This window comes from Artemia franciscana, chromosome 7 (assembly GCF_032884065.1).
Source record: "Artemia franciscana chromosome 7, ASM3288406v1, whole genome shotgun sequence".
Lineage (NCBI taxonomy): Eukaryota > Metazoa > Arthropoda > Branchiopoda > Anostraca > Artemiidae > Artemia > Artemia franciscana.
Window position 1 is genome coordinate 9,319,578 of NC_088869.1, and position 18,040 is coordinate 9,337,617.

Here is an 18,040-nt window from a genome sequence, read left to right on the forward strand (position 1 = left end):
CTCCAAGACAGGGCTGTTGTCGCCACTTATTTAGGTTTGGGACGGGGGTTGGTGGTGTGACTTTAAGTTTAACCAGAGTCCTGTCTTGGGACTGCAAAGGTGGGGACTGGTAGCGACTGCAAAGTGCCAGATTCCCTTACTTTTTTTTACTTTTTTCATAGATTTTTAATTTATTGCTGCAGATAGTCTTCTTAGTTGCTAGTAACATTTTAAAATACCTCCGATAGTGAATTTTTTTTATCACACTTTCTAATCGATAAATCCTTGGAAACAATGTCCTCTGTGGCTCTCACCCTTATATTGCCCTTTTGTTACTAGCTGCCTTTGTCTTGCCTCTGATTTTTAACTTCTTTTTCTTTTCTAGGCTTGATGATTTTGTGTCAGAATTTGAAGAGATTAAGACTTGTTTGGATTTGGTCACAAGCTATTTGGATACGGCTACCAAAGATGATGCTGATAGTGCAAGTCAAAAACCGTGAACTGTTTTTCTCTTTTTTAGTCTTTTTACGTGTCTTTTCTTTTCTTACTTTAAATATTAATAGTTTGATTTCAAAGAGAATTGACCTAATTTTAACTCATTTTGACAAGTTTTTGTGTATGTGTGAATTTCCATAGAGGTGTTTTCTGTATAGAGGTCCATAATGGCCAAGGTTGAAGGGAGTCGAGCTCGTCTTTTCTGGCACCAAAGAATTTTGGTGATCAATTCTTGCTTAACTTTCTAGTTATTAGTTAATTCCTGATTAAGGGAGTCTCTAAATCATATATCTGAATGACAGGTTTATTTAAATTGACGGGTTTATCATGACGACTTATTTTTGTGTATGTTTGCGTTTACTGGTTCTGTTAAAAATTTCAAGTTAATTTGTGTTGTGCAAGGATATCCGTAGAAGTTAGAAATCACTTAACTATTTTTACTGAAATTCGCCTTAACGTTAATCTACGAGACGCTTAAAATTGTCTTTAAGCCTCGTCTTAATTGCTGGGATAAGGATTATTAAGGTTTTACACCTTAGGAAGCTTATGTACAAAATATCGATGGTAGGTTTTGTCTTGTTTAAGGCTATTAGAAGAGACCATGCTTTATCTCTCTTTACTGATTTCTTATTGGTAGATATAAGCCGATTGGAAAAGCCATTCGGAACCTGTAACCGGACGTTACATCAGTTATAACATGGATAAAATAGAACGGAGTTCTAATTCAGTGTTTTTACCACCATTCGCCCTTTTCACGATTTCATCTATAAGCTAATGACTATTTATACTGTTATTACCTGCTAGGACAAGTACTACAACAATTAAGAGAAAGCTTTAGCGAATTCAAATTTCTTGAGTCGTTCATTAAAGCCAAAGACCTTGTATCACTAGACGCCAATTGTCGGTAAATTTGTATTTATAAAATCAAAATACTTTTATTTCTTTGCTGGAAGAATGCACATGATAAAGTATTCTTTATCCTTCTTCTGTTAGAAGAATCTTTTGATTGATTGGTTAGAGTGTAACCTCATTGAGCGAGTTTTAGTCCTCTAATCATGGAGAACGACTCTTGGAGATTGTTTAAAATAATTTTATTTAGGTTATTGAGGTCTTTGATTAGTCACCAAGAATAAGGTAATAGGTGATAAAAGAATAAGGTAAATAAGAATAAGATAGGAAGTAAACAAAAATATTGCTCTCCCTCATCAATGTAGCTGTCATTAGGAAATTTATTTGACAAAGTGATTAATATGGAAATACATCTTTATTTTCATAGAAATCTTTTATAGATGGCGCCTTCTTTATAGAAAAAGAGATCTATTTTCTAGCCGTCCCCAAATTGGTCAAAGAAAGTACAACTTTTTGAAACTATAAAGACTTAAATCCAAGACAGTTATGTGTTATATTAATATTATATTTGCTTTGATATCAGTTTGTGTTGCCCTTGGACTCTTTTCTTTAATTAAGACCACAATCTTTATGCATCAGAAGTTTTTAAGAATGTTCAAACTTCTTATACTTGAACAAATTAGTTTTCCTTATTTTCTGCAAAATGCGCTTTGGTGCTTTTGATAGCAGAAAATAGCTCTTTGCTGTTTTTTCTCTGCTAGCTCGTCATCTTTTCTTTTGTGCTACTGTTGGTTATATACCCAAAATGTATGAATATGGAATTGCCTGTAATTGTTTTTTTTTAAGGATTTATTTCTTTAATTTTTTTTTTGTTCGCGTAATGTGGATCTAAAGTCTAGTCTTCAAATCTGCTTGGTGTTCAGACGTAGGATTCGGGTCCCAGAACGAGTCCGAAAGTTTTGACAAATCTTATTTGAAATTAAACTATCTTCCGACCATTGTGTTTCACGATTTAAAATGTTTAAAACTTGGTCTAAAAATGGTTCTGGTGTCCTGTTTACATGTTGTTGTCGTGACAGCTTTGTGCATTAGCTTTAGTTGTTTTCCCTCCATCTAAAAAAAAGAATCGTTAGTAAAATTCGTAAAATAATGAAAAAAAAGATTAAATATAGTATTTGACGTGACAAAAGTGAATACTGTCTAAAATGTTAACTAATGGGTTTTAGTAAATAGTTATTCAGAACTAAGAAGGATTAAAAGCTTGATTTTGCCTTCAGACATTCGAAGAAGTTGCTTAGCTTATTTTTTGTGCATTTTTTAATCTTCGTGTATTTTTTTGTAATATAAATTGGGGTTTCCCAACTCCATCGTAACTTGAACTTTTCGCCAAAGTCAGTTGTAACTCAATTGACGTAAAATTCTAGTGAATACTTTCAAATTAAACTTTCTAACTTTTGAACCTTAATGTAAAATGTTTGTGAAATTTTCCAGGTGATTTATAATGTAGGTGCTTGGTACCATTTTGGCAATGAGGTTGAATTGGAATTGGGCTAATTCAGTATTGTGTTTACTTTGTTTTTTAGTGTTTAAATATTTACTCTTTGTGTTTCAATATATTTTGAAAGGGTTAGCGGATTTTTCTTTTGTTCATGGCTGTTTCGCTTTTTATGAGCCTGTTATATTTTGTCTATTTTTTTGTGTATCTGTGTTTCTGTGTTTAATCTTAATGTTTGGGTAATTTATGTCAGTTTCAGACATTGAACAGTTCTTTATCTTTCCGTAAAGACAGGAACATGAACCTGTTTTCATGAAAATATTACTCATTTTGTATCAAGCATCACTTATTTCCATAAAGTGGAGTTCACAAAAAATAGAATAGTCTATAACAGGGTAAAAGGTCAGTAGATGATTAGTAGTGATTCAACAGTACTTGCAAATGTTTCTGAGATTCTAAAAACAAACCAGAAAACATGTAGCTTTTGCTAATATCTTCCTAATAAAACTGTTTATTCCTTCGTTTGACTCGGCTTGGAAGAATGTATATTGCAGTCGTTGCCTGCATATTTCATTTAAAAAAGTATTTTTTAAGCAAAATAAAAACATTTATTAGTTTATTCTGCTATTGAAATGAGTATTACTAAGGGGCGAAAAAAAAATAATTGACCGCGGTAGTTCTTTCAACTTGAGCTCAATGGAGTACAAAAATAAAGGAAGAGATGAAAAATAATAAACAAGATAAAAAGTTTCATTTTGGCTTTATTATTTACTTTGTAACTTTGGTGAGCAATCTTTCCTTAATGTTTTTACTCCGCTTAATTTGTCAAAACAAGCGGGTAACAAATAAATTATTATTAATTATTATTATCATTAATGGTAGATAGTGTTACTTGCTTTTCTTAATGAGACAAATTCAAATTGTATCTCCTATTATTTTCGGATTCTTTGCCTACCAGTAGTCTGCAGAGCATTATTTGTATTGCTGTTGTATATTATTAGATATTAACTACTTGATGATATTTTGGTAATTCGGTTACGGTAATTCAAAAGGCTGTATGTCTCACAATTGACATATTAATTAATCTGTTTTTGCAAATTGGTGATTGATAACTGTGCTGCGGTAATTCAAAAGGCTGTATGTCTCATAATTGGTAATTCAATTTTGATAAATTGGTAATTGGTAATTCACCTGCGGTACTTCAAAAGGCCGCGTGTCTCACAATCAGGAGAGCAATGTTTTGAGATGTTCGAGAAACGTTGTCTGAGGAGAAAAAATGCATTAGATAGCACATGTTTTGGGTTGTTGGAAAAAGTTTTTGCTTAAAAAGTGGTTTTAAAATAGATACAATTTTGATAGAAAAAGAAAAAAATTAATTCTGACTTTTTGTAGAAGCAATAATTATATATTCTGCCCATCGGACTCCGATAGTAAAGAAGAGATAAACATGGCAATATACTATATATTTAGGTCTGTTATTAACTTTGTGATTTTACGCGGTAACGACAGATAGAATTATTCTTTTTTATCCTGTGACAAACTTGAATTTCTCTGTTATTGTTTCCCATGCTCTGCGCTTCCAAACTTAACAAAAGATAAAAATAAAAACCAACACAGTAAAGCTTTTATTAAGTTGACGACTTCAGGATCTTCTGAGAAACGTTAGATGGGGTTGGATTTGAATTTGGACAGGATCTTCTGAGAAACGTTAGATGGGGGTTGGATTTGAATTTGGAATTTTTCTCTCCAATTAGTTTTTCGTGTTCTGTGCTTCCACCACGGTCTTTGGAACAGTATTTACATTATTACTGGATATCTTCAAGCACTAATTACTTGAGGACACCAAGATATTTTCGTTAATTCGATTACGGTAATTAAAAGGCCGCAGGCTACACAATGTAAATTGCAATGGAGAGCAAGAGATCTTGATGCTGTGTAAATAATATTTGATCCAGTTCAAGGTTTTGTTTTCAACTTAAAAATAATTGACCACCAAATTATGAGTCTTACTATGAAAAATATTTAACCCTTAAAATATAATTCCTAAAATAAAAAATTGTCTTTGAAATAGGATAAAAGGAGTATTTCTTGCCTAAATTCTTGGAAAATCTTCTACCAATAATAAGTTTTTATTTGTTTATCATGACTTTGGAAGAATGCTTGAGGGCAACGCTTGATATACTTCAAATTGTCCTTAAAATTTTAAGGTCTTAAGGTCTCATTTTCTTTTGGGATTTTTCGACCCAACGTGGAATGAATCTGGCAATTAAAACTCATTTCTAAAAAAACTTTCCTTGTATTTTCTATTTTTTTTATAGGTTAATTAGCTTTATTTCATCTCCGGGAAGTATAAAAGAATCATCCTGTTGGAGTTTTGTGGACATTATGGAAAGTTAGTTAAGCAATAGAAACACATTTTTTTTTTATTATTTAGCAGCACGTGAAAATAGGGTTTTCAGTTAGGTCGTTAGTTTGGTGTTTTGTCTGTAGAACGCCAAACGGAAACGTGGGTATAAGATATAAAGCCTTATTACGAGAATCTTATACTTTCATCTGGGTTTTGATAACCGTGAAGACTACTTACAGAACGTCCCTGGTCATACATTTACGTAGGTTTTTTCTGGGGGGGGGGGGGTAAAAAGTAAATACATTAATTAGGACATTTAATGCAAGAAAATTTATGATTTGGTGGAGAGGGGTTCCGATCCTTCCCCCCTCATTTTGTCTTAACTGTACGTGATCTTGGTTTATACTTAAGGAAAACTTAGCAAAGAAGAAAATATATATTTGTTTGCCCGTTTAGAATTTAGTAATGCTTGAACTATTATTAATAAGGTACTTGTGTTAGAAATAGTATTTCTTGTGGTGCTATAAGCAAAGTGTCCTTATGTTAAAAATGGAGCATTTCTGTGCCTTATTAAGTAGAAGCTAAGGATTTTATGTGCTGATTATAGTTTTATATACTGTTGAAAATTAAAATAAAAATCAATTTTGAAGTGATCTCTAGGATAGATTTGAGAACACAATCAGTCAATGAATACCAACTAATAAATAAAAAAAAAAAATCAGAAAATTAATTTCACCAAAATATTCGAAATGCAATAGTCAGTGGTCTTACACAACAGCAGAGAACGTAACAAGTGGAACTATAAAGCCTTTAAAGATGCTTTGTAAATTATTAATTATAATTAATAAGGTTATTGTAAAGTTCGTAATTAATTTTTAAGGTAATAGTAAAATAATTTCTCCGAAAACGCTATATGAAGAAGGAGAATATTTTTCTTCCACCCATATTTCTATCTTCTCTGGGTTTAATCTAAAAGCATGTATTTTTCAGAAAATTTCTGAAAGTAAGAATCGTGTTATATGTTTTGCTCTGAAGAGGGGATAAACCTCACCGTTACTGAAACAAGTGCAAATTAATAAAATCAGCTAGTTTGGTGTTTGGCATAGGTTTGTATCTAACTCTAGGAGGGTCAAACTTACGAAAAAAAAAGGAAAAAAAAAATCGAGAGCAGTGTCAAAATCTTGATTATCCCTCCCTCTCATAAAAAAATATCGAAGTTTTAATATGTTTATGATCATAAATTTGTAACTTCACCATGTATTTTCAAGACGATCAGTAAAAAAAAAAAAACACTTTGAGTTACCAAGTGACTATAGCTCTTAGGGTTTGCTTCAGTATTTGATATAGCATATAGTATTTTTGTATATATCAACCACATAAATAAACAATATCCTTCCTAAGGCATTAGCAAGACAGCTGATAGGACAGTAGAAACAGAAACTCTAAAAAAGGAACTTTGATATAATTTCTACAACGGCAGAATCTATTGTTTATGCTGATTCAAAATATGCAGAATTTGTTAATCCTAAAGTTCGTCACAAAGTCTATTAGCAAGTCAAAGTTCGCATAATTTTAAAAAAGAGGATAAAACCGCCAAAAAAGAAGACGCGATTTTGATGAAAAAGTCCAAGGGTTTGGACCTCCGGTGCCAAACCTTTGTGTAGTGTTGCAGAAATTCTGACTTTACACTTTATTGAAAACAATTTTTTTTTCCAGCCATATAATTTATTTGTCATAAAACCAACAACAAGAAATTTTCAAATCTTCATAATAACCAAGGCAACTGCAAATAAAAACTGAATATAGAAAACATTTTTGGATTTATTAATTTTACAAAACAAGAAAACATTTAAAATATATCTTGTTTTCAGCAAAAGTAAACAACGTTCTGGTCTTTAGAAGGCATAGAGTGCATTAGCTCTACAACTGCTTGTGGTAATGTTTGATCGTTTTAAGGTTGACTTGGTTTTTTGTTGTAATATCTATTTGTTTTTTGGTTTTTCGCTTGAATTATTATTGCATTACCTGTTGTAGCAACAGTTAAAAGTAGTCGCAGTCCCAAGCAGTCGCACTCAAAGTCAGAAGTAATCGCAGTAGCAACTAATTGAAGTCCCTGTCACAAGTACTCACAGCCCGAAATAGTCTTAGTCTCCAGTAGTCATAGTCATAAGCAGTCGTAATAGCAGTAGTAGAGATAGTGGCAGTAGCAGTAGTAGCCGTGTAAGTTTCAAATTAATACCCTTAAACGTTTCTAAGATATTGTTTTAGTTCAAAATCCTTCTGAACATTTTCGGAAATTTTCATTTCAATTCCCTTTGGACAACCTGTATGCACGTAGTTTCTTATGATTTAGGTCAACATACTTTGAAATTTTCAACTTTATACCCTTAGCCTTTCCTGGGATATCTCGGATAAGCCCTTTTGGCAACCTTGGATGCACATTGTGTCATTTTACACTACGGTCACATTTACAAAGGTTAAAATAGGGACACACAAACAGGGTTGGAAAGAGAATGAAGAGTTGCAAGATGCCAAGGTCCATCACAAGTTTTGAGTTTGGATTTGGTTTGACTTTGAGCATCCCCATTTGGGTGATATTTTTTCGATAGCTACGTCAACTAAACATGAGTTTCGAAAAGCTCTTTACCAATAGAAAAATAGACAAATTGAAACAGCAACGCGTGAGATAAGAAATGACTCCCAACAACTTTGGAAGAGAGTTTTTAAGTTGACACCAAATTTGTCCTCGCAATATAACCTTGATCGATGTCGCTGCTTGAGGAAAACATTTTTTCCTCACTTTTCTCCGATGAACCTCCTCTGGTTGAAGCTACCTATGAACATGTTCTCCTCCACTATCACCTTTGATTATAAAGTGAACTATAACTTTCAATTTTCAATAAAATGAGCCCCAATCAAATGAGCATAACCTACAACGCCTGCCCCCGGGCACTGGGGGCTTTTTTCGACGGTAGATTTTTTTTTGTTATCTGACCTTTGAATAGTTTTTGACAAAAGACCTATCTCAAATTTTTATCTGATGTATTTGGGAAAAAAGGGTGTAGGGGAGAAGGTTAACTGCCCTCGATTATTTAATTGAAAATTGAAAGCTATAGTTCACTTTATAAGAGTCAAAAGTGATCGGAGGGCAGCTAGCTCCCCCACCCTTTTCACTCTTAAAAAGACTGGAATTTTCAGTTTCCAAACCAATGAGCCCTCTCTGAAATTTATACGACCAGCCTTCCGTAAGAACCATTTATGCCCCCACGGCATAATTTACAACTCCTTCTCCCGGGCCCTGGGGGCCGTCTCAATACTAGAGTTGTTTTTATCGGATCTTCGAACTATTTTTAACAGAATTTATATTTCAAAGTTTTTATCTGATGTATTTGGGGAAAGGGGGGGGGGGGTGAAGCTAGCTGCCCTCCGATCACTTTTGACTCTTATAAAGTGAACTATAACTTTCAATTTTTAATCAAATGAGCCCCAATCAAATGAGCATAACCTACAACGCCTGCCCCCGGGCACTGGGGGCTGTCTCGACAGTAGATTTTTTTTGTTACCTGATCTTTGAACTATTTTTAACAAAATTTCCATTTCAAAATTTTTATCTGATGTATTTGGGGAAAAGGGGGGGGGGTGAAGCTAGCTGTCCTCCGAGCACTTTTGAATCTTATAAAGTGAACTATAATTTTCAATTTTCAATCAAATGAGCCCCAATCAAATGAGCATAACCTACAACGCCTGCCCCCGGGCACTGGTGGCTGTTTCGACAGTAGAATTTTTTTGTTATCTGACCTTTGAACTATTTTTGACAAAATTTCTATTTCAAATTTTTATCAGATGTATTTGGGAAAAAAGGGCGTAGGGGGAGAAGGCTATCTGCCCTCAATCCTTTAATTGAAAATCAAAAGTTATAGTTCACTTTATAAGAGTCAAAAGTGATCGGAGGGTAGCTAGCTCCCTCGCCCTTTTCACTCTTAAAAAGTGAGTGGGAATTTTCACTTTCCAAACCAATGAGCCCTCTCTGAAGTTTATACGACCATCCCTTCCATAAGCACCATATATACCCCCAGGGCGCAACTTGAACTAGAATTTACCATTCTCGGTCAAATGAGCCATCTCTGAAGTTTATACGAGCATGCCTTCTATAAGTTCCTTAAATGCTGCCAAAAATTGCTACAAATTACTGCCCCTGTGCCCTGGGTGGTTGCATAGTTTTGTTATCTGTCGTTTGAACTATTTCTAACAAAACGTTTGTCTCATAATTTTTATCTGATGCATTTGGAAAAAAGCGTGTTGGGGAAGGGGGAGTTCTAGGAACTATAACTTTTAATTTCCCATAAAAAGAGCCCTCACTGAAGTCATATGAACATCCATTCTATAAGAACCATAGTTTTCTGCCAGGGTATAACTTACAATGCCTTCTCTGGGGCATTGGAGGGTTGTGTCGACACAAGAAATTTTGTTATCTGACCCTTGAACCATTTTTAAGAAAATGGGTATCTCAAATTTTTTTTCTGATGCATTTAAGGAAAAAGGGAATGGGGTGGGGGCTAGCTGCCACCTGATTACTTTGACTCTTAAAAAGTAAACAAAAGTCTTGTTTCTAATTTTAATATTTTAATTAATTGTTTAATAGGTTTGGGCCTTTCTATCAGTTTTGAAAAATGTCAATTTTTTGTTGTAAATTGTTTAGAGGATAATGTCAGGGCGACTCTCGATTGCGGCAATGGTGTTATTTTTCAGTCGTCGCCAATAGTCACTTATTTAGGATTACCTTATAATGCTTCGGAAAGAGATTTTAAACCAGTCCTGGTTCAACATGTTCAGATGAAACTACGCAAGGCATTTGGTCTTTTAATTCGTTTTCGGGGTCTTTACCGTCGGGACGTCCTTGGTCGTATGTATAGCGCTGTTGCTCTGCCTCACGTATTGTTCCCGTCCCTCCTCTTCCGAAATTTCAGACCTTCTGATCTTTCGCCCATTAAAGTTGCTTATTTTAAATTCTGTAAATTTTTACTTGGTTTCCCCCTTTCTTTTAGTAACACTGAGATTGTTTTAAAGCTTAATGTGAAGGATCCTGTAGTCTGTATAAACAAAAAATATAAAACATTTGAAGATAGGGCGAAAATTAGGCTTTTAGGCCACAATTTATTTCCGTTTTTTAGTAACAGTTCTGGCTCGTCATGATTTATAGGCTAATCTATTTAGCAAGTGTTTTTTTTTTTTTTTTAAGTGTTCGATCAATATTTGATAGGTTTTGATTGTAAGTGTTATCAGTTGTTTTTTCTTTATATTATATTGTAGCGTACTCCTCATTTTTTGAGGGAAATAAAGAAAATAAATAAATAAATTTGGGAAAAAACAGGCATGGGGGAGAAGGCTAACTGCCCCTGCTCCGTTTTGACTCTTAAAAAGTGAAGTAGAATTTTCAATCAAATGAGCCCTCTTTGAAGCTCATGCGAGCATCCTTTGTATAAGAACCATATATATCCCCAGCGAATAACTTAAAAAGCCTGTTCCCGGGTGGTTTTGTCGACACCGGAGTTTTAAAATGTGCTGTTTAAACTATTTTAAACAAAATGGCAATCTGAAAATTTTTATCGGATGTGTTTGGGGAAATAAAGCCGTGGAGGGGGGCAAGGGGTAATTGCCCTCCTATCTCTTTGTAAACTAGACTCTGAAAACCCGACTCTGAAAAAGTGAACTAGAACTTTTAATTTCGAATCCAATCTCTGAAGTATATACGCGCATCCCTTCTATAAGAACCATATTTCCCCTCAGGGGATAACTTACAACACCGGCCCTCGGGCTCTGGGGCGTTATGTCAATACTGGATTTCTGTTATCTGACCTTTAAAAAAATTTTGACAAAATACTTATCTCAAATTTTTTTGACTCTTAAAAGGTAAATTAGAACTTTTAATTTCCAAAAAATGGGCCCTCTTAAGTTTATACCAGCAGCCCTTCCATAAGAGCCATATATAACCCCAGGTCATTACTTGCAACGCCTGCCCCCGGACCCTGGCAAGTTTGGTCGACACAGGAAATTTTGTTTTCTGACCCTTGAACCATTTTTAACAAAATGGCTATCCCAAATTTTGTCTGATTCATTTGGGGGGAAGGCCGTGGGGGGATGCTAGATGTCCTCCAATTACTCTTGACTCTTAAACAGTAAACTACAACTTTCAATTTCCGATCAAATGAGCCCTCTCTGAAATTTGTACGAGCATCCATTCCATAAGAACCATATATTACCACAGGGCATAACTTGCAACGCCTGTTCAAGGGCCCGGGGGGGGGGGGGCTCTGCCGATACCGGAGTTTTTGTTATTTGACCTTTGAACTATTTGAAATAAAAAGTTTATCTTAAAAAAATTATCTGATGCATTGGGTGAATAAGTTCTGAGGGAGGGGGGCTAGCTGCCCTCCGATCACTTTTGACTATGACAAAGTGAACTCGAACTTTCAATTTCCAATCAACTGAGCCCACTCTAAAGTTTATGCGAGCATCCCTTCCATAAGAATTTTACATGCCCCCGGGCATAACTTACAACGCCCGGCACCAGGGCCTGAGGGTCATCTGACCCTTGAACTATTTTTAACAAAAAAGCTATCTCAAAATTTTTATCCGATTTATTTGGGAGAAAAAGGTAGTGGTTAGGGGGGCGGATGCCAGCTGCCCCCGGATCACTTCTGACTCTTGAAAAGTGAACCACAACTTTCAAATTCCTATCAAATGAGCATCCCTTCTATAAGAACCATATTTGCCCCCAGGCCCTGGGAGGTTGTGCCGACTAGGAGTTTCTGTTATATGATCTTTCAACTAATTTTAACAAAGTAGTTACCTCAAAACTTTTTTCGGATATATTTGGAGAAAAAAGGGTGTGAAGGGCTTGCTGCCCTCCGATTATTTTTGAATCATAAAAAGTGGACTAGAACTTGAGTGAACACCCAACCTTGTTTCATTCATGTTTTTTTTCTGCCCTCCAATTATTTTTGAATCTTAAAAAGTGAACTAGAACTTCTAATTTCCAATCAAGCGAGCCTTATCTCAAGTTTGTAAAATCATCCCTTCTATAAGAACCTAAGTACATAACTTACAACGCCTGCTCCCAGACCCTTGGTGTTTGTGTCGACATCGGATTTTTTTTTATCTGATCTTCAACTATTTTTAACAAAATAGCTATCTGAAAATTGTTATCTAGTGCATTTGGGCAAAATAGGGCGTGGGTGGGGGCTAATTGCCCTCCAATTTCTTTTGATTCTGAAAAAGAGAACTACATCTTTTAATACCAATCAAATGAACCCTCTCTAAAGTTTATATAAGCATCCCTTCTCTAACAACCATAAATGCCCCAGGGCATCACTTACAACGCCGGCCCTAGGGCCCAGGTGAACTGTGTCGACCCCGGAGTTTTTGGAACATGATCTAAATAAATTTAAAATTGATATTGGATGTGCTTATGGAAAAGGGCGTGGGGGGGGGCTAGTTTCCCTCTGATCACTTTTGACTCTCAAAAAGGGCACTAGAACTCTGGGTTTCCAATAGAAAGAGCCCCCTTTGAAGTTTATACGAAGACCCCTTTCATACGTATTGCCTCTGCGAAAAAGAAATAATAAATAAATGTTAAGACATTGGTGTCGTATGGCCCTTACTATAGGCAACACTATAGTGTTGCCTCTGTTTAATGCAGAGGCACCTAATAAATGTAGATTGGGCTGTATAAAAATTAAACTATAAGATAGGATAATGTATATTCTTTGAAAAAAAGGCGAAATTTGTACTTTACAAGGCTTAACGGTAAAATCGTGCAACAAAAGAGAGGGGCCAAACCTCTTACCACCGCCTTTTCCCGGGTACTTTGGTTTTGCTGAAGTAATATCTTAGACTTAAAAGTGAATCCAAATCAGTAGTACATTTTTATTACAAAATTTCGGCTTGTACAAGACTTTATACAATGAGTCTCCCTGATCTGCATTTTTAAGATATGATTTATTTTAGTTGAGATACTTTACTAAAAAAAAGAGTGTTAAACGCAGTAGCTTAAGGCCTAGCCAAAGTCCAAACATTTACCATTCAAAAAGCATTGCTTGTAAGGATAAACGACATGTTGGTGCAATAACTTTTCCAGAAAGGGGGGAAACCGTAACTTGCCTTATTTGCGTGTCTCCAAGTGGATCATACATGTCCCTGATGTTAATTTTTCCGAGGAAGAGATTGCAGGAGGAGTTTGAGCTGGGACTACCTCCAGGAAGTTGAGATGAGGTTCACAGCCCTGGATGGATGACCGCTGTGCTGTTCTTAGTATGGTTTTAAAAAATTGAAGCATTTTCTAAGGCATCAAAGGACTTTCCGGTTCTTTTCATATTATGCGGATATTCCATCCACACCAAGAACCTAAAACTCTTAGACTACGCAAGGGATTATGGCGTTTCATTGATGTATTTACCCCTGCACTGTTCTCACAAGTCACGACCGCTTTATGTGTATTCTATGAAGTCTGAGCCTTCACTACACTGACAGGCTTTGAAAGTGAATCCTTTGCAACCCGGGGAAAATCGTAACGCTGTTTCAAATTTCAACGCTCTTCGGATCAGTGTTTATCCAAAGCGTCTCTATGAATACTACTATTAAGGCCACCGAAATTTGGCCACCGAACCCTGCCAGTTTCTCTGATACAGATTTACTATCCGCTGACACTACTGAAATCAAGCAAGTTGGAGCTTCAACCCAAAAGGCAACTGAGGAACATCCAACGACAGAGAAAGAACAAATGAGAAAATCGTCGCACTTGTAGTGATAGGGGTGAAGATGTTATAGTTTCTAGCCCTATTATTGGTCAGGGTTGCCAAAGGGACACTTTTAGTGCTTTTTCGACACTTTTTCACTCTGGGTGACACCGTGCCACTATTGGATGAAAAAATGCCACTTTTTGAAAAAAGGACACTTTTTGGCATTTTTTCAAAATCTGTACCATATGTATTTATTTTCAGTCTTTTCTTAGCTGCAACTGCTTTTAATTTGTGCTTTGTGCTTTTCAGGTTCGTTTTCGTCTTAGGGATTTTTTTTTTATCGGATCCGCACTACTTTTTTTTTTCAAAAGCGCGAAAATTCAAACGTGGTAAAACATGTGACTTGCTCAAGAGAGTTTAGAAAAAAAAATCTTATAAAAAAAATGAAGCAAGAATTTAACTTCTAGTAAGTAAAAGCTTAAGGTGTCTTATGACTTCTAGTCTACAGGAGTATGCAGAGGTGTGGCCTGGATAGTAGCTGGTAGCAAACTATCTGATCCTGATCTGATTTGTTACTGCGTAACTATTTTTTGGACGAGGATGAACCTCAGTTAATTTTTTGAGTTAAGACATTGGGCTTTTGGTAAATATTCAGTTTAGGTTCACATGCATTTAAGAGGGTGGACCCTGTCCCATATGGGCATAGTCTAACCCACCAGAAAATTATCTGGTAACTGTCAAGATCATGTAATACTGTCATAGACTCAACATCACATCCAGTGTACTAAGCACTAATGAACGAAATGTGCTTTTTGCCTAAAGTGATAAAAGGATGGAAGAGCGACAGTGAAAAATGTTTTGTTGTATATGCTGTAACCCGGTGGACTGTTTGGAGAAGAAACAGAAGACTATTATTGAAACCAACCCAGCTGGACCTCTGTATAACGCTTCTGAATTGGAATCCGATTTATTCTGCATCTGCTCACTTTTTGTAAGCCTTCATAACATGAAATGCACTGTATGTGAAATCCAGCACAGTCTTTCCCTTATAAAAGTCTCTTCATGCTGTCTAGGTTGTTCGGTTTGGTCCATCTTGAGCCACGAAGATAGCGAAGGCCTAGCGCAAAATATTTCGGATTTACTTAGACATTTGTTGTGCACCATTCTGCTTTTGGTGAAAAGGATTTTGATTAAATAAGCCTTTCCATTGCTTTTACAGACGCCGTCGACCTCTTCTCAGAAGAAAGAGAGTAAGCAGAGAAAAACGGTCCTCAAAAAACCATAGCTATTCTTGACACCAAAAAGCCTTTTTCGTTGGTTTTCTGTGCTTTTTCTTCTTTTTTTTCAACATTTGATTAAGCACATGTGATATTTGTCTTGTCACTATTTGCAAAGAATTTGACATTTTTTTGTTTTTTGTAGGATAAAGTAGCCTTATACAGAACAAGTGATATTTGTCTTGTCATTATTTCTCTCCTTATCAAGCTTGATCTCTTAGTCAATCGATCTCCTGAATGCATTAATGTTTGGATGAAATAACGCTGTGATTGTGTATTCTTGCGAGAGCAGCGTTGCCAAACGTGTTGGTGAAAGCCAGGTGAAAAGAATGTGAAGCACGTCCTAAGCCAAGCGCGTTTCACTCGCTTTTTGATATCAGTCTTCGGGAAATGGTCGACACAATTTTGCAGAAGATCTGATATGCTACTGAAGAAAAAAAGGGAACGAGGGCATTTAAGCCGTGTCGGCAGGGACAGACATCGTATCTGTGATCTGCTGGCGCAAATCTTTTAAGCTCTGTCTTCATTATGGCGTTTTCTGACTCAGACGGCTGGGGAGACAGGTTTTATCGCCGTTTTCGTTTTCTCGCTGTATAAAGTAGACATTTTGGCTGAAAACGTAAAAACTAAACAACACATTTTTTCATTCATCTTATTTGTACTCCAACTTTTCTTTACATTCCTGTAACACCGCAAAAGCAGCACAAATGTTTCAGAATCTTCTGCAGTTACTACTACTTAAGAATTAACAGAAATAAGACTGCGCTTTCGAATTTTTTGCCAAAAACGACGAAAATGAAAACCGTCGTCCAAAAAGCGGGAGGTGCCAGAAAACGCCATAATAAAAACAGGACTTTGCTGAGTTTTCGGAAGAAGAATAATTAGTACATTCGAAGGTTCAAGAGAACCCGAGAAATTGTACTGAATTCTTTTTCTTCTTCACATATTAGGCGATTTGAGGTTTTACGTAGGATTTTACTTATTTGAAGAACCGCTTTGCTTTTGCTTGGATAAGAAGAATGTATATCTGGACCTGGAGTTGTGAGAAAACCATTTAAAGCCTTTTTTGTCAACTTTTAAAGTATGTTGGCTAATTTTCTAGGAGGACACTAAAAGTGTCCCTTCTTTGCTGAATTTGACACTTTAGTCCCAAAAGATTTTGGCAACCCTGTTGTTGGTGTTAATGGCACCCCAACAAAAAAGGTTCAATTTAACATGGATGAGAGGGCTACTCCTGGATGCTCTTGGATGACAACTAACATGAATGACTCTACAACTGCATTTAATGTTTCACCTGTAAATTTAATTTTTATTCCAAAAGTCAGAGAAAGTACAAAAAGGACAAATCGAAGGAGGGGGAAGACTGCAGTTATAACTGATTCACCATACAAAAAAGAGTTAGAGGATGCTATAAAAGTGAAAAAAAAAGGAGATTGCCAAGACAGAAAGAGCACCGAAGATACCTTTTAAAAGAGAAAACGAAACAGAAACTCTAAGAAAAAAAAGAGAGAGAGAGAAAATCTGAATAAGAGTGAATTAGTGCCAACAAAAAAACAAAAACAAAAAAAAACAAACAAGAAGATAAAGAAACAACCTGAAACTTACGGCAGTGATTCTGACGAGTTTTCCGACTGTGAATGTTTATATTGCTGTGATTTCTATTCAAATTCAACTGAGGCTTGGGTTGCCTATTCCATATGTAAGAAATGAGCCGACAATTCCTGTGCAGGAATTGATAGCGAGGACGATGAGGCTATTCTTGCATGTAATTTTTGTAGTTCAGAATGAGATTAATTTGATGAAAGAATACGTTTAAACTAGTTTTGTTGCCTTAAGGAAAATGAATAAAAAGCCAAATTTTAGTTTAACTTTTATATTAATAGTTAAATTAATTTTTTAACTATGAATTTAGTTCATATTAATTAATTAATCTGATTAATTTGATGGAACAGTATGTCTAAAATAGCTTTTTCACTTAATCAAAATAGATAAAAAGACAAATAACAGTTTGACTTATTTACATATACTTTTTTAAATACCACCCCGTTCTGCCCCAAATATGGGGCAGAACGGGGTAATTAACGCTTTTATATATTTTAATTAAATAGATAATAATAGTGTTCACTTTTTAAAAGATGAGTGTGAAAGTTTGTTTACAACAATACAATTTTATGAAATGTTGTAGCCTTTTATATTGACTCCTTCGAGTTAATGAAAATCATTTTAAACTTAGTACCCCGTTCTGCTCCGTGTTCCCCTACCCTATTCACGCCTAGAGTTTGTGAAAATTTAATTATGGTATATTTTGGCTGTATTTCACATTTGCCGTTTCTCGAAATTTGGCATAGACCCGATTTGTTTTGTTAATAGTGTTGTGTATTAATAGTGTTGCGAAAAAAGGAAGAAGAAAAATACCTCCGATTTCACTGTTGCTAATTATTTACAACCTTAACGTCACTCAGAAAAAATAATCTACAGATAAAATGGAACATTAACCTTGATTTGCTCCCGCTCTGTGAAATCTTAGCTATTTATGCTCCACGACTGCTTACTTGCTGTTACTGACGGTAGAGATTAGAATTTTGCACTATAGGCAGCCTGAACGATCTTTTTAACTTCTTTATTGCAGAAAGTGGGATTTGCCTTCAAGAGACTGTGCAAAGATACCTCGGCTGCATTTTTTGATTGATCTTATGAAATCTTCTAATAAGTTCGAGCAGTCTCTTCTGGAACTCAGTGGTTCAACTTGAAGAATTAGATGGGGGTGTTATTTTTAGTATTTCCGTTCAGCTTGACCTACTGTAGCGGCTCTTCTTAACGGTGATAGGAACATTTTTGTAATATTCTGGATATGCTAGAT

General features: G+C 35.5%; 2 protein-coding genes across 6 annotated transcripts in view; both read left to right on the plus strand.

Moving 5' to 3' along the window:
• The window catches only part of LOC136028819 (uncharacterized), a 314,462-nt gene that overhangs the window by 51,750 nt on the left and 244,672 nt on the right, over positions 1-18,040 (plus strand). For 3 of the 4 annotated variants that reach the window (XM_065706736.1, XM_065706737.1, XM_065706739.1), the window contains exon 8: positions 365-5,814. In XM_065706736.1, the coding sequence (XP_065562808.1) occupies positions 365-479 (115 nt within the window). In that variant the 3' untranslated portion in view covers positions 480-5,814. Of the gene's footprint in view, positions 1-364; positions 5,815-18,040 lie in introns of those variants that run through there. The other variant, XR_010617883.1, reaches the window with a different exon arrangement.
• Positions 14,282-18,040, plus strand: part of LOC136028815 (uncharacterized) — a 75,741-nt gene continuing 71,982 nt past the window's right edge. For both annotated transcript variants that reach the window (XM_065706724.1, XM_065706726.1), the window contains exon 1: positions 14,282-14,369. The gene's annotated coding sequence lies outside the window, so the exon portion shown is untranslated. The remainder of the gene's footprint in view (positions 14,370-18,040) is intronic.